General features: G+C 37.9%; 1 protein-coding gene across 5 annotated transcripts in view; it reads left to right on the top strand.

The window, feature by feature from the left end:
* Positions 1 to 24,047, top strand: part of LOC122551628 (RNA-binding motif, single-stranded-interacting protein 1-like) — a 210,721-nt gene extending 186,674 nt beyond the window's left edge. For 2 of the 5 annotated variants that reach the window (XM_043693850.1, XM_043693852.1), the window contains exons 7-14: positions 7,053 to 7,168; positions 8,704 to 8,747; positions 8,929 to 9,022; positions 10,083 to 10,133; positions 14,470 to 14,580; positions 16,335 to 16,415; positions 17,136 to 17,212; positions 21,489 to 24,047. In XM_043693850.1, the coding sequence (XP_043549785.1) occupies positions 7,053 to 7,168; positions 8,704 to 8,747; positions 8,929 to 9,022; positions 10,083 to 10,133; positions 14,470 to 14,580; positions 16,335 to 16,415; positions 17,136 to 17,212; positions 21,489 to 21,516 (602 nt within the window). In that variant the 3' untranslated portion in view covers positions 21,517 to 24,047. Of the gene's footprint in view, positions 1 to 7,052; positions 7,169 to 8,703; positions 8,748 to 8,928; positions 9,023 to 10,082; positions 10,134 to 14,469; positions 14,581 to 16,334; positions 16,416 to 17,135; positions 17,224 to 21,488 lie in introns of all 5 variants that reach the window. The other 3 variants (XM_043693851.1, XM_043693854.1, XM_043693853.1) reach the window with 3 other exon arrangements.
* The last annotated feature ends 1,378 nt before the right edge of the window (positions 24,048 to 25,425 follow it).

The raw sequence follows: 25,425 nt of genomic DNA, 5'->3' as shown, positions 1-25,425 counted from the left end.
CACATTAAGTTTCTGCAAAAGTGAAATACCACAGATGCTGAAAATCTGATCTAAAAGTGGAACCTGTGGAAAATAACCCGAATTTGATGGAATCTGTAGGGAGACAGACAAAGTGAAAGTCTTGTTGATTGGAATGATAGAATAGTTACACAACAGAAGGAGGCCATTCAGCCTTGCAGTCTGTGCCAGCAAGTCACTCAACTGATTATCACATTTTTTCCTCCTAGCCTTGCAATTTTTTCTCCAGATAATTGCCAAATTCTGTTTTGAAATATTGTATCTACCTCCATTGCATGTGAGAAATAGCATTAGAGGTCCTACCCACTCTCAATATATTTTTTTTAAAAAGTGATTCAAATATCACCGTTGCTTCTTCTGCCAATTGTTTTAAATTTCCGCTCTCTGATTCTCAATCTGTACATCGATGAGAATAGTTCTGTATTTCCACGTAACTGAAATTAACCATGCCTGGAATCATTCTTATAAATCATTTCTGCACGCTCAGTAATGCTTTCACATTTTTGCTAAAGTGTGGTGCCCAGAATTGAATACACTACTCCATTTTGTTAATGTGGCAAGGAGTTTAGCAGAACTGATGAATAGAAGGGGCTGTAATACTGACTAGTTGAGAAACCCGACCCTCAAAGAAAGATGTGTGTGGTTTCTGTTTCAGCTTGGACCCAAGTTGACACATTGAGGCCAACCCAGTGTTTTATGTAGGTTTATCATAATTTGCTTGCTTTTGATTTCTAAACCGAGTGGAAAAGTGTGGTGCTGGAAAAACGCAGCCAGTCAGGCAGCATACGAGGAGCAGGAGAATCAACGTTTCAATCATGAGCTCTTCATCTTATGCTCAAAACGTCAATTCTCCTGCTCCTTGGATGCTGCCTGACCTGCACCATACTCTTTGACTCTGGTCTCCAGCATGTGCAGTCCTCACTTTCTCCTTTGTGTTCTAAAACCCTATTGATAAAGCCCAGGATTTGCTGCTTTCTCAGCTTGCCCTGTCACCAACAATACTTGTGCACCCATACCTTCTGGTCTGTCTGATCTCGCATCCAATTTAAAATTATGCCCTTTATTTCAGATTGTTTCTCAGTGTTCTTCCCACCAATATGAATCACTTCACATTTCTCTGCATTAAATTTCAAATGCTACTTGTCTGGCCATTCCATCAGTCTGCCTGAGTTCTTTCAAAATGTATCATTATCCTCCTTATAGTTTACAATATTCTGAAGTTCTGTGTTATTTGTAAATTTTGTACATCTAGGTCACATCAGGAAAAACTGGGGTCTTAACACTGACCCCAGGTGCCCCACTGTATTACTTTCCTCCACAAAAACCAATTGTTCACGGCTACTGTTCCTCTCATTCAGTGAATTTTATATCCATACTGCTACTTTCTCTAGCAGTATGGATATAAAAGGTGAAAGCAGGATAGAAGCATCTGCATCTGCATCAACTATTGCAGTCTTCAACAAGAACAACAAAAGGTCAAGTCTTGTACAAGATGTTGATTGTCCCATCCATCAAAATATTGTCCAGCATTTTGTGGTGCGTGCTATGCTGAACATTAGGTTAGTGAACCTTTTGGACATAGGTTGAAGGTGAGAGGGGAAAGATTTAAGAAGGACCTGTGGGGTAACTTTTTCGTGCAGAGGATGTGTGTATGGAATGAGCTGCCACAGGAAGTGGTGAAGGCAGGTACAAATACAACATTTCAGAGGCTTTTGGATGGGTACATGAATAGGAAGAGTTTGTAGGGATATGGGCCAAATGCTCGCAAATGGGACTAGGCCAGATTGGGATGTCTGGTCAGTATGGATGAGTTGGACTGAAGTCTGTTTCTATGCAGTATAACTTACTAAGTCAAGTTCTTGGAGAAACCCAAAATGCAGCACAATTCTTTGCAGTAGCATGTAAAGAAGAGCTGACTGAGGAGCAATGCCAAAGACATTTTCAAAATTCCATCCATGGCACACAAGAATGTCAATGAAGTTCAAGGGTAACTGCAATGTCACAGCTTACAAATTCCTGTCAAACAATGCAAGAAGTAAATGTCATATATCACATGGACACTCAGAAAAGCTGAAGCATTTAGTTCCATCTAATATCTTAAAAGAAATGGATAGCATGCGCTATGTGCCAGGATTAGCACTTGGACAAATGTAAATGTCATCCTTTTACACATTTTTATGAAATGTACTCTGGAAACTGGTACAATGTGTTGTAGTCCATGTCTGAACTAATAATCGCTTAGATACCTTATGTATTCATGGACACTCAAAACCTTTTACATTGTTAATACAGCAGGAACTGATGTCATCAGTCTACCAGCATGCACAGATCTACATATCATCCCAATCCATGAGGTAAACATTCCATCAATTCCAACATAAAAGATTCCAGTCTGCAACATGGTGTCTATCCGTGACCTGACTAATCTCAAACCAGACCAGTTTGATTCCGTTGGTAACTTTAAAGGTGATGCGGTATTGCATCTGAAAGATGATGTCCAACTTAGCATGAACCCTAAGTGATAACTTCAAACTGGAATTTCAAATTAGTTCCATAGTTTAAAAAAAATCATTCACCAATTTGAGCATCGCACTGATAGTGCAATTCCATTACTTGTGTTTTGAAGAAAGTTGGGAAGTTTAGGTTCAATGTAACTAAGTATTGCACAAAAAATATGTTCTACCCTGGAAAAGCTTAAGCTCATGTTTTCAGACATTAAGCATTTTTCTAAGCTTGATGCAAAGAATGTATGTTATTGATCCATTCACCTTTCCCCAGAGTTACAGGAATGAACAACATTTAGAAAACCTTTCAGTTGATCCTTATTATTGCCATTTGGTTATCTGTTGGCCAGGATATATTCCAACAACTTATGGCTTATGGCATAGAGAATTTGCCAGGTTGTCTCTGTATTACAATTGACATTACAGTTCTTAAGGCAAATAAAACATGAGCATGATTAAAAACCTTCATGAGGAAGAAAATGTGGATTAGTTTTCAACAGCAAAAAATGTCAAATCAATATGAGCCAAATCAACTTCTTTAGATCGATATTCTCTTTAAACATATTGGACTGAATCCTACCAAAAAAAAGACGTACAAAACATGCCTATACCCAAAGATAAAGGTAACTGTAATAGTATCTCAGTATCTTCAACTTTTTATCTCTGTGTATTCTGTGCATCTCCCCTTCTTCCATGTGCTTTGTAAAAATAAATATTACATGTAGCTGGAAGATCACCAACATATTTTTCAAACCCTCTAAAACACTTCAACTTCCAGCAATGTATTCTTCAAGATTATCCCGTCTGGATTAGCACATTTGAAGTAAAAAAGGCCTCATCCTGTATTAAAACCGACAACAATGTAATATTCATAACTCTTCATATGCATTCATCCACAATGACAGACACACCATCACCAATTGTGATAATTGAATAACTATTGCATCGCATCGTTTGACTGCCAAGGCATCATCGTAATTTTTAAAGATTTGTGCAGATATGCATCCTTGTATATATTTATCAGAGTAAGTTTCCTATTCTTCAAAAAAAATATAATTTTGCAGATGTCAGAAAGACACAAAATCTTTAAGACAACTAGAAAACATGACAACATGCAATGCTCCAGTATAAAAGCTCTCTATCTTAACTCGCTGCACATTCATTTAATTGGTTATCGACTTGGATCAAAGAGTCTGTTTCCATGCTGCATGATTTTCGGACTCTGGTTTCGTATAAAACGTATTGATCATAGGGAGAATGCAGCAAGAGCAGAAGCTTGTGAATTAGAAAGTGTGTGCTTAGAGGCCCTGTCCATCATCATTGGGAATTCCCTCGGTTAGGTTGCAAGGAAGACTTAGCAGAGTATTTGTGTGGAAGTTTTTGTCATCATAAGAAATGGGACAGAGAAATTGGGAAAATGGAATCGAGATGTTATGGGAAAGTGGAATATAAATATGTTTAGTCAAGGAGCTCTTGGAGTCATTGACTTTACAATAAACATTGGTTAATAGTCTGTTCCAGGAATGGAAACAGAAAAGGCAAGGAAAATAAATAGCTAAAAATGGACTGCAAGCAAGTGAGAAAAGGGTGGAATTTGAAAAATGGGTGAAATTTTCAAGTTCAAGACTAGAGCAGAATTGGGCACTGGCACAGTCATCACTATGCAGCATGTTTAATATTTGAAGAGTGAAGTTAAATGGAATCTTGTTCCAGGAGTAGAGTAAAAGACAAGGCAATGGAATGAGAATGTTAGCATATAAACTGAAGACTTATAAGAATAAGATGCTGAAATTAATTACCCAGCACTTCAAATTTATAGAAGGGAAGCCTGAAAATGATGTGTCATTGCCAGAATTAGCTAAGATTCAACAATACATACAAAATAACTTGTCTTAGAGAGAAATATAAATTAAAAGACTTGAATTGGAATAAAACGAGAAGGAATTAGAAATGAAAAAGAGAAAGAAAGAAAGAAAAGAGAATTGAAATTAAGAAAACTTGAAGTGGAGGGCATTGAGAAAGAAAAATGGAGAAATGAAAAGTGAGATGCGGTTATAAAAGTCTCAACTCCAAAGAGATGAGAACTCTGGCAAGATGACCTGTGAGAGAAAAATTTAGCAGTAGAAAGAAAGAAGAGATAGCAACTCAGAATAATTTCCATTTTAATGAGAGATTATATTTAACTACAAATCTTTATTCGGTGTCTGAATTTACAAAGGATGCAATTGAAAGGTATTTCACCTTATTTGAAAAGATACCTGGGAAGAAAAAATGGCCAAAAGATGTTTGGGCCTTAACGTTACAGCATGTTTAAACAAGTACACCTATAAATGTATATGCTAAATTGTAGGAAGAGCGATCTGCTGACTATCAAGCACACTTTGGAAAGAAAGCAGATCTTAATGCATAATAATTTGTTGCATTTCAATTAAAATTTAGGACATTAAGAAAGAAACCTTGTCAGATGTTTTGTAGGATTTGCAGGAGAAAAAGAAATGATACGAGTTCATTTCTTTCGATCACTGAAGATAGAGAAAAACTTGAGAATGCAAAGGAACTCATGATTATGGCAGAATTTCAAAGTAGTCCAGGCAGGCCCTGGGATGTGAACAGGCTCTGTTTGCAAGTCAACGTGTGTGCAAGTTGAAATGTAGTTCAGGACAGTATAAAGTAGACTTTCCTCAGTACAGGAAACTTTTGTATGTTGAATCTTGAAAATTATAACCCTGTATGGAGTTGCATTCGAAGATACAAGCGTTCATAAGTTGGGAATTGTAAATTGGGAATCTCCTGTATTCCAGCAAACCTTAAAATTTATTTGGATGAGTGCCAAGTATCAATAATCTAAGAAGCAGCAGTTCTGACAGATACCAATGATATCTCTCACACAGTTATATGTCGGGAAATAAGGGAATTGGGAAACCATGGTGAAGTGGAATTGTCAGTGGACTCATAATTCAGAGACCTGGGTAATGCTTGAATCCACCTGGCTTTGAATCCACCATGGTAGATAGTGGAATTTAAATCCGAAAACATCTGGAATTTAAGGTCTAATGATTATGAAACCATTGTTGATTGTCATTTTTTTTTAAAAACTCATCTACTCATCTGGTTTTATTTCACTAATATTCTATTTCAAGGGAAATTATCCCTCCTAACGGAAGATCTGTCATATTTACCTGCTCTAGCCTACAAATGACTTTAGACTTGTAATTTGAATCTGAGCAGTTCTTATAATCTAGGCGAAGGTGAGGACTGCAGATGCTAGAGATTAGAGTGGTGTTAGAAAAACACAGCAGGTCAGGCAGCATCTGAGGAGCAGGAAAATCAATGTTTCGGGCAGGAGCCCTTCATCATGTTCTTATAATCTAACCGGTTGACTTGATTTCATCTGAGTACTGTACTGCACTTAGTGCAGTTTTAATCTTCTTAGCTCAGGTAGAATAGGGAGTGCAACCAAGGTTCGTCAACTTGTTCCTGGGATATCAGGACTGCCCTGTGAAGACAGATTAGTCAAACTGCAATAAAAGAAAGTGCTGGAGAAACTCAGCAAGTCTGGCAGCATCTGTGAAGAAGACACAAAGTTGATGTTTCAATCCAATAACTTGTTCACTTCAAAATACTGTAGATACTGGAGATGCTTTCTTTTGGGCAAAATTGAGTCTTTATTCTTCAGAGTTTTGAAGAATGAGAGCTGGTTTCATTGAAACATACAAAATCCTGAAAAGAATAGATAGGATAGGTGCAAATAAGATGTTTCCCCTGTTTGAGGAGTCTGAAAGCAGGAGGTATGAAGGAGAAATAAAGAAGATGCCACTTAGTTCTGAAATTAGAAGAAATTATTTTACTGTTATGAACCTTTTGAATTTCTGTGGATGGTTCAGTCTTTCAGTATGTTTCATATAGAAATTGGTTGATAGATTTCTGTTTGCCGCGAGCATATAAGGTTATCGGAAAGGAATGGGTAAAAGGCATTGAAGCCTTCCCTCAGCCATGATCATATTGAATGGCGGTGCAGGCTTGATGGATTGAATGACTTGCTCTTGTTCCTGTGTTTATTTGCATGCAGGATTGATTGCATGTTTTGTGCGGGTCAGTTGTCAGTATACAGATCCCATCGCCTCTTCCAAAATTGCTGGGAAGCAGGACTACGTTGGAAAGCCAGCACACTGCTGAGGGTAATGACATTAAGGTTTTACCCACCTCCAGCCCCACCCGGGAAGCCAATGAAAAACTCATCCCTGTGTTTAACTCTGAAAATAACAACAAAATCATTTGGAAATTTGTACATTGCACAGTTGTAATAAAGTTGTCATAAACAATGAAAATTCAAGTGGGTTATAATTCAGTCCATCCATCCTGTAATCCAAACCATTCAGTCAGCAAAACTTCATAATTTTCCTGAAGTACAGCATAGGAAAATTAATGAAATAAGCACAGAATTCTAATTCAATATTTGAAATGCGTTTTTTTAATGCATCATGCACAGCAGTAATAGAACTCTTAAAGACAAGTTTTCTGTCTTCACAGCTCCCATAGAACCTTTGCTATGCAAGTTTGCTGATGGCGGTCAGAAAAAGAGACAAAATCAGAACAAATATATGCAGAATGGACGAGCGTGGCATCGAGAGGGCGAGGTGAGACTTGTAAGTCTCAACAAATCAACTTTTGATACCTCCATCCATGCAAACTACTACCTCACTTCTGACATCCTTTTCCTCTCTAAAGTCCCCAAACATATTTTCTTCTCCCAAATGATTGACCCGACTGACTACTTCTATATCCTCTCCGCTGTCATCCAGCAGGTGGACCGGTGTTCAATTTCTGTTCTCATTTATATAACGGTAATCAAAGAAATGACTGCATTGGCCTCTCTTCCTTTTCTTTCTCTGGTTTCCCTCAAGAATCTATTCCCCATTCCCTTTTACTGCTCATCCAAATGCTAAAACTAAGTGACATCATTCAAAAGCATATGTATGCTGACACCCAGTTCTACCTGATCAAACCTCTCAGCACTTCCACATACACTAAATTGTCAGGCTCCTTGTCCAAAATACACAACCAGGTGATCAGAAATTTCCTATAAACTATATATTGAGAAGACAGAAGCCTTTGTGTTTGGTCTCCACCATAATTTGCCACCTATCTACTGATTCTGACCCTGAGATTAGTGCGACTATGAAAATCCTTGATTTTCATTTCCATAAATCACCTGTTGCTGAAACTGTCATCCAAGGCTTTGATACCTCTAGATTTGAGTATTCCAGTGCATTGTTGGTTGTCCTTCCCCTCTGTTTTCCCCTCTGCAAACGTTTGTTATCCAGGTTCTATTTTCTGCAAGTCATGTTTGTCTAAGACCGCTATGCTGGTTACTAGATGCATTACACATCAATCTTAAAACATTGATTTTTGTTTCCAAATCACCCCATGGTCAGACTGCTCCCTAACTCTGTAACTTAGTACAGCTCCATGACCGTTCAAGTTATCCACACTCTTCTAAGTAGTGTCTCCACAGCATCTCTGATTTTAATTGGTCTACCATTTGTGGCTATGCCTTAGTCACTTCGGGTCTAAACTCTGTCGTTTCTCTGTAAACTTTTCCACTCCCAAGATATTCCTTAAAACCTCGGTACTTGTTGACATCATAGTTGGAGGTCTCTCTCTTTAATTTTATTGTTATGTTCCCTTGTTCTGGACTCCTCCATCTATCTACATTATAAATTTCTTCTACCACCTTAGTCAGTCCAATTAAATCATCTCTTAGTCATTTGTATTCAACAAATTAGATTGATCCAACCTTAAGCACAAGGGCAAAGTTTCTTTCCTGAGGGACAATGGCAAGAGATGCATGTGGTAACCTGATCTCTCTCTCTCTCTCTCTCTCTCTCTCTCTCTCTCTCTCTGTGTCTCTCTCTCTCTCTGTGTCTCTCTCTCTCTCACTCTGTCTCTCTCTCTCACACTCTCTCACACACACATACACACACAGTAACACACACACACACACACACACCAACATCAACATACAGGCATGATCATTGGTTAAATGTTCAAAATTAATTCTTTGTTCTCTGTATGTCACCAAGCATAGCATAAAGGGTCAACATTAATTTAACCTTGTCAGTAAGCCCAGTGTGGATGGTAATAAGTGTAGAAGTTAAGGAGATATTGCTTCTTTTTTCAGGCAGGAATGACACTCACATATGATCCCAGTGCTATGCAAAATGGGTAAGTAACAAAATTGATTTTATATATGAGTAAATGCTCATTTGAAATAATACTATCATTAAAATTTTATTATTTTTCAATGCAAGTGTCCTTTTCAGAGGATTTAGTATATTTGTGTTTAATTCTGTCTCAAATATCAAGTGTGATTGACCACCATCGGCCACTTACTGTTGCTTTTTAGATTTTATTCAACACCATACAGCGTTGCAACAAATAGAATGATTGCTCAGGCATCTCTTACACCATACATTGCATCTCCCGTTTCAGCCTATCAGGTTGGTACTCTCACAGTTTATATTAATTTGAATTATTTTGTGGAACTATTGATTATAAATCTGCATGAAATGATGTGCAAGTTGCAAAGAGGTGGAAGATAATTGGGCAGTAATTTGTCTATGCGCTTCTCGAATTTTAAGTAATGTTTTTGAGCTTTGAGCTATTTCAGCATGGTAAAATATTACGTAAGTGCAAGCTAGAATTATTACTGGAGTGGCTGCTTCAGAATTACTTTTAATTATTTTAAAAATTTTGGGCCCCTTGATAGCTGAGTTTATGTAATCAGTAGCTGAACCATGCAAACTGGAAAGGTCATAGTTAAGTCCGCAGCTGAATGAGCAATCTTAATCTGACCAGAACTACAACTGGTGCAGTTGGCCCCAAGCCCATGGGTTATACTCGCAACTTATTTATTATCCATTCATACTTTGGAAGTGTTCACAAGTGGATATTATGTGTGGATAAGATGAGACTCGGGTGGTATTGAATAAGGTATTGATATTTGCTGTCAAACTGCATACAGTAATTCTGTCTACTTGGATGAAGTGCGAGAAGACAACCAGACCATAGAACCATAAAGCAGAATGACTCAATATTTTGAAAATCAAAAAGCTAGCTCCTTGAAAGATATCACACAAAATTGTTCCTGTGAATTGCAGAAATTTGAGATAAATAGACTAATAAATCCAACGATAGAACTATATTGCAGATGCTGAAAATCCAAAATGAATCCTCAAAATGCTGCAAATGCTCATGTGAGACAGCATCTATAGAGAAATAAAGCTAATGTTTAGGTCAATAACCTTTCATGTTCTGACCTTTTTACGTATTTTCTTTTCATTGGTCAGAAATTCTAGAATATTAATACTTACGGTGCAAGTGTTGGATTGTATATTTACATTATCAGGCATTTGCTTTGTCTGTTTTCCCTTCTGTCTCTTGTTAATAGATTCTCACAGAAATATGATATAGCAGTGTTATTTGTCAAAGTCTGAAGACAATTCAACAGGTTGCCTTTTTGCTAAATGTAATTTTAATGGTTTCAACATCGTGTTCTAGGTGCAGAGTACTTCCTGGATGCCACATCAACCTTATCTTATGCAACATGCGGTAAGTTTTCATGAAAAAAACGTTTGATTCTGAGTGGTGGAGAGTGATGATTAGATTAGATTACATTACATTACAGTGTGGAAACAGGCCCTGCGACCCAACAAGTCCACACCGACCTGCCGAAGCGTAACTCACCCACACCCCTTAGTTACCCCTTAACTAACACTACGGGCAATTTAGCCTGGCCAATTCACCTAACCTGCACATCTTTGGACTGTGGGAGGAAACCGGAGCACCCGGAGGAAACCCACGCAGACACTGGGAGAACGTGCAAACTCAACACAGTCAGTCGCCTGAGGTGGGAATTGAACCCGGGTCTCTGGCGCTGTGAGGCAGCAGTGCTAACCACTGTGCCACCATGCCGCCCACAAATTAAATTACATTGGCTTGTCAGGAAATTTGGCAAATATTTTTCCTAATTTTCCCAAATATAATTTTAATGCTGCTGTGAATGAATGACTCTAATAGATAAGCAGCAGTTACTGAAGTGTCTTAAAGTGAAAATAGCAAACCGTAAGAACGAGATATTCCACCTCCATCAGCAAGAAAGTTCACTCCGTTCAGTGATAATCAGACACTTAAGTGCTCACCAACAGAATTCTTAACTGATTGGCCAGCACACTGCTGGCCCAAGAACCAATCAGAGTCAGCAACCATTTTGAATTCCAGTACCACTTCAGATTCTAATTGCTGACTGCATAGCAGTGCTGCAGGAGGCCAGGAGACGTGATGGGGGTTGATGGTGTTATAAATGGTAAGAGAAGGGAAACTATATTAAATAGCTACCACCCTGAACCCCATCTATGTCTATGGTCACCCTCAGACTGGGACAATTGAGGACATCCTATTGTAACAGTCAGGAAGGCTGCTATTTTCTTGTCTACTGTGTGGCATGGTGGCTCAGTGGTTAGCACAGCTGCCTTACAGCACCAGGGACCAGGGTTCAATTCCCACCGCGGGCGACTGTCTGTGTGAAGTTTGCACATTCTCCCTGTGTCTGCGTGGGTTTCCTCTGGGTGCTCTGGTTTCCTCCTACAATCCAAAGATGTGCAAGATTAGGTGAATTGACCATGCTAAATGCATGAGTCAGGGGTAAATAAAGGGTAGGAGAATGGGTCTGGGTAGGTTACTCTTAGACGGCATGTTGGCTCAGTGGTTAGCACTGCTGCCAGGTTCAATTCCAACCTTGGGCGACTGTCTGTGTGGAGTTTGCACATTCTCCCTGTGTCTGCGTGGGTTTCCTCTGGGTGCTCTGTTTTCCTCCCACAGTCCAAAGATGTGCAGGTTAGGTGACTTGGCCATGCTAAATTGCCCATAGTGTTAGGTGCATTAGTCAGAGGAAAATGGGTCTGGGTGGGGTACTCTTTGGAGGGTCGGTGTGGACTTTTCCACATTATAGGGAATCTTAAAAAATCTAAAAAGAAAGCCACTTGGGTCAGAGATGACTCAGGAAGGTTGACTATGAGCATTCCTATCTACAATTTAACTCCTGAAGTGACAGGAAGGTTGTGCATGTCTCATAGATGTCAAACCAGTACAAGTCCTCTTGGAGGAGATTTTCTACCTCTGATTGGAATTCTTAGATATAGCCAAAAACAATAATAGTAAACTTCTCCCTTCAGTTTATTCAGTAGTTCTTGCAGTAGACAATGGCAAATTATTTTTCTACCTGTTGTATTTGTGTTTTATGACAGTAGTATATCTTGCAGATGGTGAAATGGAAATTGTGCAGCCTTTGTTTTTCTAATTCTCTCAAATATCATGATTGGCTCCTGAAAACTAGAACAGTTTTTTAAAGATAGTGCTCAACTGATCTTTTCTACATTTTTAGTACTAATGCTGAATTTACATCCTGTAACTAATACTTCTCTTTCATCCTCGATGAACTTGAATTCAGTGAAACATCTGTCTCTGTCCCCACTATATCACAAATCAGGAGTGTGATAGAATACTCCTCACTTTCCTGGATGAGTACAAGAATCATCATGAAGTTTGACCCCATCCAGCCTGGTTGATTGCCACAACATGAGCAATGTTGGATCAGCCATGATCCTATTGAGTAGCAGAACAGGCTCAAGGGGCCAAATGGCTTACTGCCATTCCTATTTCTATGCATCAATATTCATGCATATTCATTTCTTCCATTACTGATACTCAGGAGCAGCAGTGTGCACCATCTACAAGATGCACTGAGAAATCCGCCTTTTTGTTAGAAAGGACCTTCACACCCTATGACTACTACTATCTAGAAGGACAAGGGCAGCAGATTCAGGAGAACACTGCTACCTTCTCCAAGTCACTCCCCATCTTGACTTGGAAAGATAGCACTGTTGCTTCATTGTTGCAGGGTTAATATTCTGGAACTCATTATTGAGCAGCACATACATCAAATTGAGTTGCAATAATTCAAGAAGGCAGTGCAACACTGCCTCTTCAAGGGTAATTAGGGATGGGCCAGCTGCCAATGCCAACATCCCATTAACCAACATAGTAATCTTTCTCCAGCCTGTTAAAGATCGGTGTTCCTCCAGTCTACATCTGTGCACCTCCACTTCCTTTTGTGTCTCCATTGACTACTGTGTTTCAATTGCTTAAGCCCTGACTTTGGAATCCCTTTTCTGAAATTCGGTAACTTCCAGCCTGTCCTCCATAACTTTGCCTGCCTTAAGATGCTTCATAATATTTAACTGCTTGGCCAAGTATTTTGTCCCCTGCCTTATTGTCTCCTTACATGGCTTAGTATCAAACTGGGCGTGACCGTAGACATAGATGGAGTTCAGGGTGGTGGCTAATCCTCCTGCAAAATATATTTAGACATTTTACTTACATAAAGATGCAATATGAAGGCAGGTTTTGCTAGAATGTGTTGTAAGTACTTTTCTCTTGTATCCTCACAGATTAGTTAAAACTTTGTTCCAGTCATATCTTGACAGTCTTAATTATATTTGCTTTGCGTGGTGTAAACTAATTAACAAAGCAAATATTGCACAGGATGCATTAGGACTACATAAATGATGTAGAAGCAAAATAAATTATTAGCATTCCATATAGTAAAGTGAAACGCAATTGAAGATATGTCTGAGAATCAGCAATACTTTCTCAAATGGACATGTAGATATATATGCACAAGCAGCAAACAGATCTACCCCATCAACCTTTTTGAAATTTTTTTAAGCATCACTTCCTCTTTCCAAATGAAATTAAGTTCATGTCAAAAAAGGCTCATGTTTACTCTGAGTTGTTGCCAGCTGAATCAGCATTTCTTTTAGCTATGTTTGCATTTCATGGTGAATGATTTAAAAAATATTCTGCTCGAGTAGTAAAATGAGTTATAATGCAAAAAGGATAGTACAATCAGGCTGGTAGTGACTTAATGAATTGTTATTTCTGTGGATTCAGCATTTCATTAAACTGCAGCCTGTAGATCATTTAATATCAGCACGTGTGTTGGATGAGGATAATTTAACCCGTGTCACACTGACTATACAAAATAAATTTATCTTGTTTTCATTTTAAGGATATAAACATTGCATTCAACAGTTAGCAAATTCTGGCCTTTAAACAATTTATCTTTAACTGAAAGTTTACAATTAAGTAGTTTAATATGAAAAGTGTCTTCAAGGCTAATGTTGAATATCAATAATTTTGCAGTACGTGCTTTAGTCTGCTATAGTTAAAGATTGTAAGGTAAAGTAGGTGTGTTCTCTCAAATTATTCATCTGAACAATAATTTTTTACTAGAATTCGCATTTTACAGTCATCATACTTGTCTGCTGAAACATTTGGTAGATAAATTATGGGTTGGATTTTATGATCCGCCTCTCAAGTGGAAAGAAGGTGGACCTGTGAAATAGAGTGCTGTGATAGGCTGCCTTTCTTTCCATAGCTGCCCTCTATAGGTTTTTGTGAGGAGTGGGGGAGTTGTTGGATAAGACCCCTGCACATGGTCAATTGAGGCTTTTGATGCCCTCTTTTGTCATGTGACAAAATGTGCTAGTCTGAGACTGGCTTGAGAGATGATCTGGCAATTCTGAGTGCAAAATGTTGTTCCAATAGAGTGAAATGGTTTATTTCATTGTCAATATTAATACCACATCATGTTAAGTTACAGTATATACGATGGTTGAGAACTGGATTCTGTATGCAGAAATTCCGGTATCATTTTGGATTGAGAACCAAACTTAAACTTACCAGCTGGATATTCAAACTCAATTGCTGTACTACTCAGCACAGAATTCATAATCACTTGCTTAGTCATTTCTGTCAGACTTGCAACATTTATTTTCTTTTGTAATCAAACCAAATTCCTCAATATATTCTCTTCCCTTTCATTTAGGGAGCAGTGATGTCGCCATCTATGGATCACCATATGCCAATGCAGCCTACATCAATGATAACCCCACTGGCACAGCAGATGAGTCACCTCTCATTGGGCAGCACAGGAACGGTACATGGTGTTCCAGAGCAGGGTCATTTTAGCCTCTACTTCTCTAATGAAAGTTTATCTTAAAAGAGACATTTATTGCAGAGAAATGTTTGCAATTCACAGCTGAGAAATGGAATAACTTTGGGCCTGCAATATTTATTTTCTCATTCTGGCTGAAGATTGATAAAATAGCTTGTCATCTTTTGCGGAATGTGTTGCCATCCCTCCTCAAGCAATGAGGATGTTTATGGACCCACCTCTTTGTGTTCGAGGTGTTTAATTGTCCACACCATTTGTGACTGGATGTGGCAGGACCTCAGAGCTTTGCTCCAATCGATTAGTTGTGGAACTGTTTAGCCCTGTTGTTTACATGTTGCTTCTAATGTATGGCATGCAGGTGTGTTATAGCTTCACCAGGTTAACACCTCATTTGCCTCATGATGCTCCTGATATGCCCACCTGCATGTTTCATTGAGCCAGGTTTGATCTCCTGCTTGAAGGTAGTGGTGGAGTAGGAGATATGCTGGGCCATGAGGTTATGCTGCTGCTGCTTGCCCACAACATTTCATGGATGTCCTGTTTGAAGTTGATTCTATTTAATACAGTGGTAATGCCACACAGTATGATGGAGGATAATCTCAATGTGAAGACAAGACCTGGCTTCCAAAATGATTTTCTGTTAGTCACTCCTTACCAATACTGTCATGGACTGATGCATCTGCTGCAGGCACATTGGATCAGGAAGAGATCAAGTATTTTTTTTCTCCTTATTGGTTCCTTCACCACCTGCAACAAGCAGTGTAATACAGATGGAAGGGGATTGCTGTTGTGCTATCACTCAAAATGTTTCAACATCTCTCTCTGAGAATAGTTTCATCCACTCGGAAATAATGTAGTTGCCCGTGAGCTGCAAGAACTGTTTTAGAACCTACTTTTTATCATATGCAGATTCCAAAGTTGGTCTATAGATTTTCCAACTAATTTCTACATTCTTACAATCAATTTGTCCCTCAACAGAAAATTGGTTAAGTCTAAATCTTTGGCTTATGAAGCTTCACTCCACTTATCAAATGGCATATTGAGCTTAATTGTGCTGTAGCCATTAGTTTCAAGATCGTCTGTTATTATGAAGCTTTAGTTCATTTTAGTAGCCAAGTAGAAGAGCATCTTCTCCCCTCTAGGCTTTAGGACTTGCAGTGTAGGGAACTAAATTAAATTCATTTAGCAAAGCTGTTCTTTTTCCTCATGTTTCTTCTCTGATTTGTGCTTCCAACCAATCGATTGAATTTGTAATCCAACTAATGTGTTACCTTATTTTGTCACGTTCTTTCCTCTGTTGATCCCTTTTATCACCATTTGCTTCGTACCCTACTTACAGCACCTCAATTTCTTCGCTCCATCTAACTATTAGAAAATCTTGCTTTGACCCTTTTCTCTCTCATCATACAGATATTCATTCAGAGAAAGTAGCAGAATAAATTGTTTTAAATGTTCTTGATTGTATTTGATACTTTGAACCATTGCAGTTTAAGATATGTCAAACCCATTATAGATCAAAAATATATTCGCAAACACTTGGCAGTTTTCAAACATTGTGATTGCATTGGAATTGGTACAAAATTAAAATATTTTGATATAGTAGACTGTCAATTTAACTAAAAATGAAGGTTTGAGTGTACCACACAGGTATAATTAAGCAATGTATTCAGATGTTCATGATCACTGCAACAGTGAGATTGAGTGCCAAGAACTGTTGTTTTTTATTTATTTTAAAGTACATGCCTGCTGCTACAGCTATGCAGGGAACATATATTCCCCAGTATACACCTGTGCCCACAGCTGCTGTTCCAGTGGAGGTGAGTGTTTGTGTGCATATAACACGTCCTTCAATTATAAATAGTTAACAAAATAAGATAACTGTTTTTATAACTGGACGTTCAATGGATTATGTTCAGATCATTGCATGTCTCAAAGTAAGAAGTTAACTTTTCCACACTCGCTAGAAGTCAGCAGCAATATTTCCAGGTAGAGAGATAGTTATATCTAAATAAACTATTGTCAACATTTTCTATAGCATACAGCCAAATGCACAGGTATATGTATACATGCCTAAATCTAGGCATTGGATATGTTACAGGAATTCTTGTATAGAAATGGGAATTCTATATAATTATAGGACTTTAAGATTAAGTATTTTAGGTTAAATATTAAATACATGGCTCATTATTGTAATGTTATTGGCTAATTTATAATGCTTCCTACTTAACTTTTAACATACTTGTTACATTCACATCACAGCTTAATAGCTGATCCAAATTGCATAAATAATTGATGCACTTAAGTCATCTCTGCCTATTTCAATAAGTATGCTTTATAGAATGCCATATTGGAAATTTATACTGTCTGTACTGCCTTTCTGGATCATTGTCTCAGCAGTAAAACAATGACATCTCTGTTTTCAACTTAATTCCATTGTATCATTTTTTTTTAAAAAAAGATAATATTGAAAAGCTACAAGTGAATTCATGACCCATGATTTCAGCATGATTCTTATTGATTGTATTTCATCATCACAGGAGCCCAGTGGCCAGCAGCAGCAAGTTTCTGTAGAGACATCAAGTGAACATTCTCCCTACTCCTTTCAGCAAACCAAGTAAATCTCAGGTGCTAATCATTATTGCATGTGTTGGTGATTTTTTTTTCCCTCCTGTGCAGATTTGAAGTGCATTTAACAGAGCTTACGGCAACCAGGTGTCCACACAGTGAGCCAAATTTAAAAGCAGCAACATCATAAATATCCTTAAAAATAATTTCATCATGTATACAGTAAGGCATAGTAAAGATAACATGTAAAATGCTTATAAATACTTATTTGATAGATTTTAGAATAGCCCTCCTGAATTATTACTTTGAATGAATAAAGTAATTCTTTGGCTATTTTGGTACTGTAATCAAACATTGGGCTCAATCTCCAGCCCCTGAAAGACATCAGCGTCGGTGAATCAGTTGGAAAAATGTGATGAGAAATAAGATTCTCGGTGCCAAGAGCAAAAAGTCTGATTCTCCAACTAACTGTTGACTGGCAAGATGAGAATCTCACTATTAAGTTGCTAGAGGCCTTTTTGCATGAATTAGCAGGTCATTATTACCTAACCTCACCTCCCTGACGTGCAGGTTCCCATTCTGCCTGGCGACTCCGACTTGCTGCTTAATCCTCCAAGGCATCCATCTTGGACAGCAATCTCCAAAATTTCAGGGCGAGCTTCATGGGCAGCAACCACCTGCACAGCCCATACACAGATATTGGCATTGAACATGTACCATGCTCACTGCAACCTCATTGTACAACTCCGACATCAAGATCAGTCGGAGATCCAGTCATATATCAGTCAGGGCTGTCTGTCCAAGTTGATTTATTGGGTCATGGTTAGTCCTGGAAGTCAGTTCAGTGACAGTCAAAAGAAGTTATCAGAGGCTGATGCTCTGCTGGGCAAGTTGGGCAAATCAGTTCTGGAATTGGAGGCAGCAAGCTGGCATGCAGGATGGACAACATTTGTGAAGGGTGGGAGAAGCTATAGTGTATAGAAGGACATGGGTTACTATGGGAGGGGGGATGGTATCATCAACAGTCTAGCTCGACAGGAGGTCAGTGTAGTATGATGGTTATTATGACTAAGCTGGCTCAGGCTCAGTAACATTGGAGGTAAAGTTGTAATTCATTGGGGTATTTAGGACCATTTGGAAGCTCAGAACTAATGGACTTGAGAAAATGGCAGAAAGAAAGTAACATGGAGCTTCAGGAGGGGCCCCTGATTTCCAGGCTGAGTCAGCAACTCACTGAACCAAGCACAACCTCATTGTCTTTGACATTATGCAACTGGTAAATACTCACCGGAAATTAGAAATAGCCGTGACCACATTTAGAGTGGGTACGTTTTTTTTCCAGTCTTAGCAATTGGGCTCTACTTGTAAGTGAAGTGAGGCTCTTCAGGACACAATTGCATTAATCATGCCCTTTCACAGTACAAGTTAAAGTCATCTGTAATTATCACACTCTGAATGTGAAATATGTGCAGTCACCAACCGTGTGGAATACATACCTTGGTCACAAGCAATTGTGACCATCTCACCGGTTATTACAGATTGAAAATACTTCTTTCAGGACAATGTCACAAACCAAAGCCCAAAATCTGGTGCAGAACTTGTAACATGAAGGAGTGGGTGATGATCCTATCCTGGTGGCTGTGGAAGGGTGACAGCTACACTATGTAACTAGCTGCTTCCAAGGAGCAACTCGGAACTTGTGTGGGATCTCACCATCTTCAATCCACAAATGTATCCAGGCTGTTACCAATTCAATTTTTGACAGATAACTCCATTTCAACTTGTTTCCATCTGAACAGGTTGGTGCTGTAGCCCAGGCTTTGCCAAGAGACCTGGCTTCCCTCAGAGGCATAATGCTGCAGATTGAGAGCGCCAAATCATAACATGGTTGACTTCATCAAGTCATCTGTGATCAATGGTACCACATCTTGGAAATCAGCACCAATTACCCTGGAAGCTACCATGATGCTTATAGTCTTGAGAGCTCCCATGTTCTTGCTTTCTTTCATGGCCTGGATACCTTACAATAATGGCTACTGGGAGAGAAGGGCTGTCCTTTGTGATCATGGCTGATGACTCCATTCACAACTCCCTGACTAACGCTGAGCATAGCTGCAATGCTGCCTCTTCTTCGATCAATGCCATCATGGAACATAATACTTTGGTGGTTTGTGTTAGAATCAGTTGGGGGGAGGGGAAGGCCTTGCAGTACACTCTAGGCAAAGTATGCCAATAATCCGAGCATTATGTGTGATGGCAAATGCAGAATGAAAGTGAATGTTTTCACCCCTCTGAAAACCTTCCATTGTGATGATCCCACACTGAACAATGTGAAGATGTTAGCCTATGGTGGCATTGGGGAGAGAGTAGCATTGTTTTAGACAGAGTTTCTTTGCTGAATAGCAAGACGTTTATGAACGTGCACTTGTATTTGCAATGAAGTGACAGTCAATACACCAAATGTCCTGAGCAGTATTTGTTTTTGGTTCCATGCTTGGTATTTGTGCAGTAAAGGACAATTGCTGGCTGACCGTGCTTATCCTGATTACATGCCTGAGCTTTAAAACTGGCGCTGGTACCAGGAATCATGGCAGGTTGCAGTTTTTATTGCAAGTACTCTGATATAAAAAGAAATATAGGATGAGGGGGATGTCTCAGAGGTGTAATGCATAGCTAATAAGGTGAGTTTCAGAAACCTCACTATGTCACACAGCGAGAAATCCTCCCTGAAATTCACCAAAATTGACACATAGCTGAGTTCTGATTTCAGCCCATCCTTGACATAAACATTCAGATCCAATACATCAACAAAAGGAAGGCACAACTTTATGGTTAAATGACAAGTGTGTGTTACAAAAAAGTGTTAATGTTACACTAAATAAGTACCAATTCACTCCAGTCATACTCTTATGAAATAACATATGCATGCAGCGTAAGCTGAAGCCTAAATCTACATCAGTCTTTATTTTCTTATTACGCAGTCTTTTGTGAGAAATATAATCTGAATGAACAGATATGTGTGCAGCAGTGTTCTGTGTCCGAAACGTTTACACTTAACGGAAGTGGTTTCAATCAGTTATTTACATTCATGTGCATTTGTATCTTATACACTGAGATTACTTCATAAAACTGAATTTGACATTCAGTGAAAATGAGTTGCTTATTTTCTCATTAATGTTCGACCATTTTATAATCTGGTTAGTCTGAGGTACGGCTTATTTCTCTGTGTTATGCTGCGTACCTCATTAATGATTATATTTTTGTCATCAGGGTGCATCATTTCTCCTTTGCATTCAGGTTTATTGTACAACGCAGTTCTGTTTATCACAGGTGACATTCACACATGACAAAACACATGCTTGTCTTTCCATATTCTCTCACAATTAAAATCTATACTTGTGATGATAACATAGTCTGCAAACCTTTGGAGATCATTTATTTTGATGATTGTGGGGCTTTGAGTACAAATGGACTCGTCTATCTGCCTCCAATACAGAAATAATTAACAGATCATGGAGCACATTGCAATATCAAGATTATGTGAAAAATGCAATATAAAATGGAAATTTTTCCTTCTTCTTTCACTTAGCATGAGTCTGAATGTTACTTCATTCATTCAGATAAATAAAAAACTTAGTTTGGGAAGAAAGTAAAATCTTTTGTGGAAATAGTTTGAAAAATTGGGTGCAGGAACAAAGGGACTTGAATCTATATATGTATAAGACATTGAAGGTTACAGGATAAATTGGGCAAGCTGTTAAGCATATAACACCATACTTTTATTAATAGAATCATGGAGCACAAGAGCAAGGAGGTTATGATGAATTTCTATAAAATATTGATTTGGCCTAACTGAAGTATTGTTTCTAGTTCTGAGTGCCACACTTCAGGAGGATGTGAAGGTATTCAAGAAAGTGCAGAAAATGTTCATGAGATTGGTTCCAGGAATTACAAATTTATGTAAATACATTTGAAAAGTTTGGGCTGTTTTCTTTGGAGTAGCAACTTAATACAGGTATTTGAAATCATGAGGAGCCAGGCCAGAGTAGATAGAGGAAATATTTTGATGTAGTTGGCAGAAGAAGCAATCGAGGAATGAGAACAATTTTGACACATTAATATCTGGAATCAGGTTCATTGAAGGTATTCAAGGGGAGAATTAGATCATTACTTGAAAAGGAAAAATGTATGCTTATGGAGAGCAGTGCTGTCATAACAAGCCAACTGTCCTCCTTCAGTGCTGTAACAGTTCTGTGAATTATCTGTCTTTTTTTTATAAAAAGTTTTTTTTGTAAAAACTTGTCTTCCTCATTTTTATATTTCAGATGTGCAATAATGACACTTCCCCACTAAGCGGAAGACATTCAAGGACTGAACAATCATGGCTTCTAATTTAATATGCTTTAGCAATTGTTAACCTTTTGCACAGATTCTGAAAAAAATTTGTAATAAAATCAACTGAAACAGACTATTTTGGTATAAGTTCTGTGAAGTATGTAGAAATACTCACATTCATCAAGGGTAAATAAATCTCCAGGAAATAAGTTTATTTTATTAAGGAAAGAAAGCTTATTTTTAAGAATTTGTCTAAACCATAACAAACGTTCTGTACGCATAGATTTAGCGAGACACTTATTCAAGGTGCATGGTAGATTAGTCTTCATGGACTAAAGACTTCTGTTATGATCTATGTGAATTCTTCTGTATTATATGTGATTCTTCTGAAGTTCAAATCAGACCAGATATCCTCCACTGATTTACTACGCTTGCTGTGTGAGTGTTGTTGTGAAGTGTTACATTGTTATAGAGTCCTTTGCCTGCCTACTCTACTATAGGTAGTGTGATGTGATATACATTTTCATTTTTCCTGAAGCGACAATTTGCCTTAAATCTCATGTTTCAGTAGCTTTTGAAGCATTATAAAACCTCGATAAGATGTAGTGCTTTGGCCATACAAAATGGCTCAACAATGCCTTGTAAATCAGCCGAAATAGACTTTTATAGAGTTGATAGTTCTAATTTGACTGGTTGTGGATCACACCTTTTTAATGTGTTGTCAATGTTTTTTTTATAATTTTTATTATTTTTAGCCAAATAGTAATTGAACTAGAAATTTTAAGACAAAGCATGTGTTGGGTGAAACACATTTACTTAGTTTGATGAAATTTTAACAAAGGAAGTGTTTTAAGGTGGTTGGACTGTAAATTCATCTGATAATAGGAATGAGTTAGGAATTAAGATATATAGTGAAAACAAAAAAACTTTTGCTTTTCTTAAAATAAGTTGATGTTGTAGTCTTATTAGATAAAAGGGGAAAGAATGGGTGCACCTGTCATTACAGAATTCTTTTCTTCTGCTTTAGCTCGTTTTTAAAGTTGCTAAAGCTTAGATGATTTATGACTGCTCAGAAGATAGCAAACAAATGAGTTGTTATTTGAGCAAAAAAATGCAAGCTAAAGCAGTTTTGCTCATTTGAAGATAAACTGAGAGATTGGCATAATTTTGAATGGGTACTAGCTCTCTGTTAGGTATATATAAAAAAAAAGACTTGGCACTTTTAAAAGTTCATATTACCAAAGAATTATGAGCTAGCAACTAGTCAAATGGAGAAAAAATGTTTTCTCTCAGTCTAGAATTTCTTCTTTCATTTTATGCCGGACCAGTTTGTGATTAAATGTGCCTTTTTACATGCATTTGCATTTCTTTAATGTAAGGACACAAAGAAGCATGAAGGAAGGTTTTGATCCAAGCAGTGCCACACTTTATATAATTTTCATTACCATCAATTTCACTACATGTGCTAGAGTAATAAGAGTGATTTTGAAGCTATGAAATCCCACTGATAACTATTTGGAGCTTTGCCTTATAGAATCAGTTTTATTTCATGTCAGCTTAGTAAAGCTCACTTCATTTATTCATGACTTCGTATTTAAAAATAAATAAAACAGGTCGTCTTCCAAGAGACCGTGCATTTGTCTGGTCAGCTGTCTGATCAGTTATCTACCTCAAGGTTCTGTTTTCTGTTTTACTGGGTCAGGTTGCTGGACCTGCCTGCCTCACCAGACCAAATCACTCTAGCTCAGGAGCTAGGGCTAAACAATTTATTTTTTCATGAGTTTTGCTATTTTTCAGATTTATTATAATAAGTCAATGTATTAAGTTCTTGTCATCAGTAAATTTCATAGTTTCAAAATATTTGCTGCTGAAAATAATTTTGTTAAATAGTGTTTGTTAGATTCTCAACACATATAACTTGTAAAAAGCAAACAGTTGTGGTATTACTTGATCAGTACTCCCTATAATATTTCTGCTGTGTCAAAGTTCCAGGCAGATTACAGCATTACAATTTACTTGGATGATTGCTAGAATCAGAGCTACAGACAAATATTGGATTATTTTGTATTGTTTAAGAATGAAATCTGAGAGGTCTATATAACTGTGTGGAATTGGCTGCTGTTAATATCTGAACTAAGTGCCATAATCATTATCAGGATAAGATTTGGGGAAAAAAAACAGACTTACTGTACATAAAAAAAAAGCAGTTACCTAAAACATCACATTGTAAACAGCCATTAAATTATAAAAAAACTTAATTTATGAAAAAAGACCTTTTGTACAGATTGTTTGAAAAAGATTTTCATAGATGTCTATATGATCAAGAGTTAATTTTTTATTTTTGTTTTACTCGTGCCACAGACTTGCCAGTGGTAACTTATTTGTCCGGTTCCAAATGACTCATTCTGTAGTTTTGTGTCCTAAGATATAAGCCAAGAAAACATTCTTTGAACTGTAAATTAATTTAGATTGGTACCTTAGTATTTCTGTTCATTTTCTTTTGGAAAACTTTTGAATAAAAAACGACCAAGTGAAAATACTACATCTTAGAGTTGTGCTAATCTCGTTATTATTCATCGTGGGTTTTTAATTCCTTAATGCTGTGCACTAATATTTGTTCCTTTATACATCTGTTTCTCTGTTTCTTACTGTGTTATATACACACAGGAATTTAATCATTTAGCTTATGAGAAAGATAATCAAGGATAGTGTGGTAATTATTTACAAAGACAATATGTTCCAGAGCAATTTGTAGCAGACCACCTTAACCAGTGGTACACCTTGTCATGCATTAGTTTCAACCAAATGTATAAGCTCAGGTATTTGCCTGACCAAGTATTTGTATAGAGGTGTGTCCTGTACACAATGGCTAGCACACCATGTGAGATTCTTTGTATTGCTGCACAGATCCCTTTTGGGTGGTGCTTCTGAACTGGACTTTTAATTAGTGACACGGGTAATTAAAAGGAAATGTGCAGGTAATATTAAGAAAAATCCAAAGACATTTTCTAGGTATGGTAGGGGCAAGAGAATTACCAGGTGAAAAGAGGGCTGCATTAGGGACCAAAGTGGCAATGTGTGAGTGTGAAGCCGGTAGGTGTAGCTAAGGGTTTAAATTAGTAATTTGCATCTGTATTCATGATAGTGAAGCACGCATGGGTGTAACATTAGTGGTATTATTGAACAAATTGGCATTGAGAGGGAAGTGGTATTATTGGGCTTGAAAGGAGATTAATTCCTCAGGCACAGGTGACATTTATCCCAGAATGCTGTTGGGGGCAAAAGAGGAGATGGCAGGACCTTGAGATTCATTTTCAAATTCTCTCTGGCAAGGGCAGGGATGCAAGAGGATATCATTCAGAAATTTCTCAATGTATCATTCTAACAATGCTTGGCTCCATTCATAGTTACTCAGCTAATGGAATAGTCCATGACCTCATGTTCAATGGCATTATCATCAGCAAGGCAGGTGTTCTGCAATGAATGACTTTCCTCTTGACTCAACAAATGCCTCTGCCACCCATACTGCAAAGTTAAGAGGAGTGTGAAGAATAGTCTCCACTTAGGTTTCTGCACATATGTAGCTTTACTCAAGGAACTTGACACCACTAAGGACAAAGCAGTCCACCTATTGGTGAACAACATCTGTTTCAGCAGTCCATTTTTTCCACCGGTATATCATGGCCTGTGTGCTACCAACAGAATGAAGCTTTCTTCACCAACACTTGTCACTATTTTCAACAGCAAGGGCAGCAGATGTGTGGGAATGCAGCTGCCTCTGAGTCAGATTGCATTCTGACAAGATAACAGCTGGGTCACTTTCCCTATCTTCTTTCTCGGGCTCCTTGGGTACAAGCAGTCTGTGCTTCAATACTAGGCACGACACAACTTACCTTTCAAAATGCATTTGGGTTATAGTTACACAAA

This window comes from Chiloscyllium plagiosum, chromosome 7 (genome assembly GCF_004010195.1).
Source record: "Chiloscyllium plagiosum isolate BGI_BamShark_2017 chromosome 7, ASM401019v2, whole genome shotgun sequence".
In the NCBI taxonomy this organism is placed as follows: Eukaryota; Metazoa; Chordata; class Chondrichthyes; order Orectolobiformes; family Hemiscylliidae; genus Chiloscyllium; species Chiloscyllium plagiosum.
The sequence above is the reverse complement of the archived record's forward strand: the minus strand, read 5'-3'. Positions and strand labels throughout refer to the sequence as shown.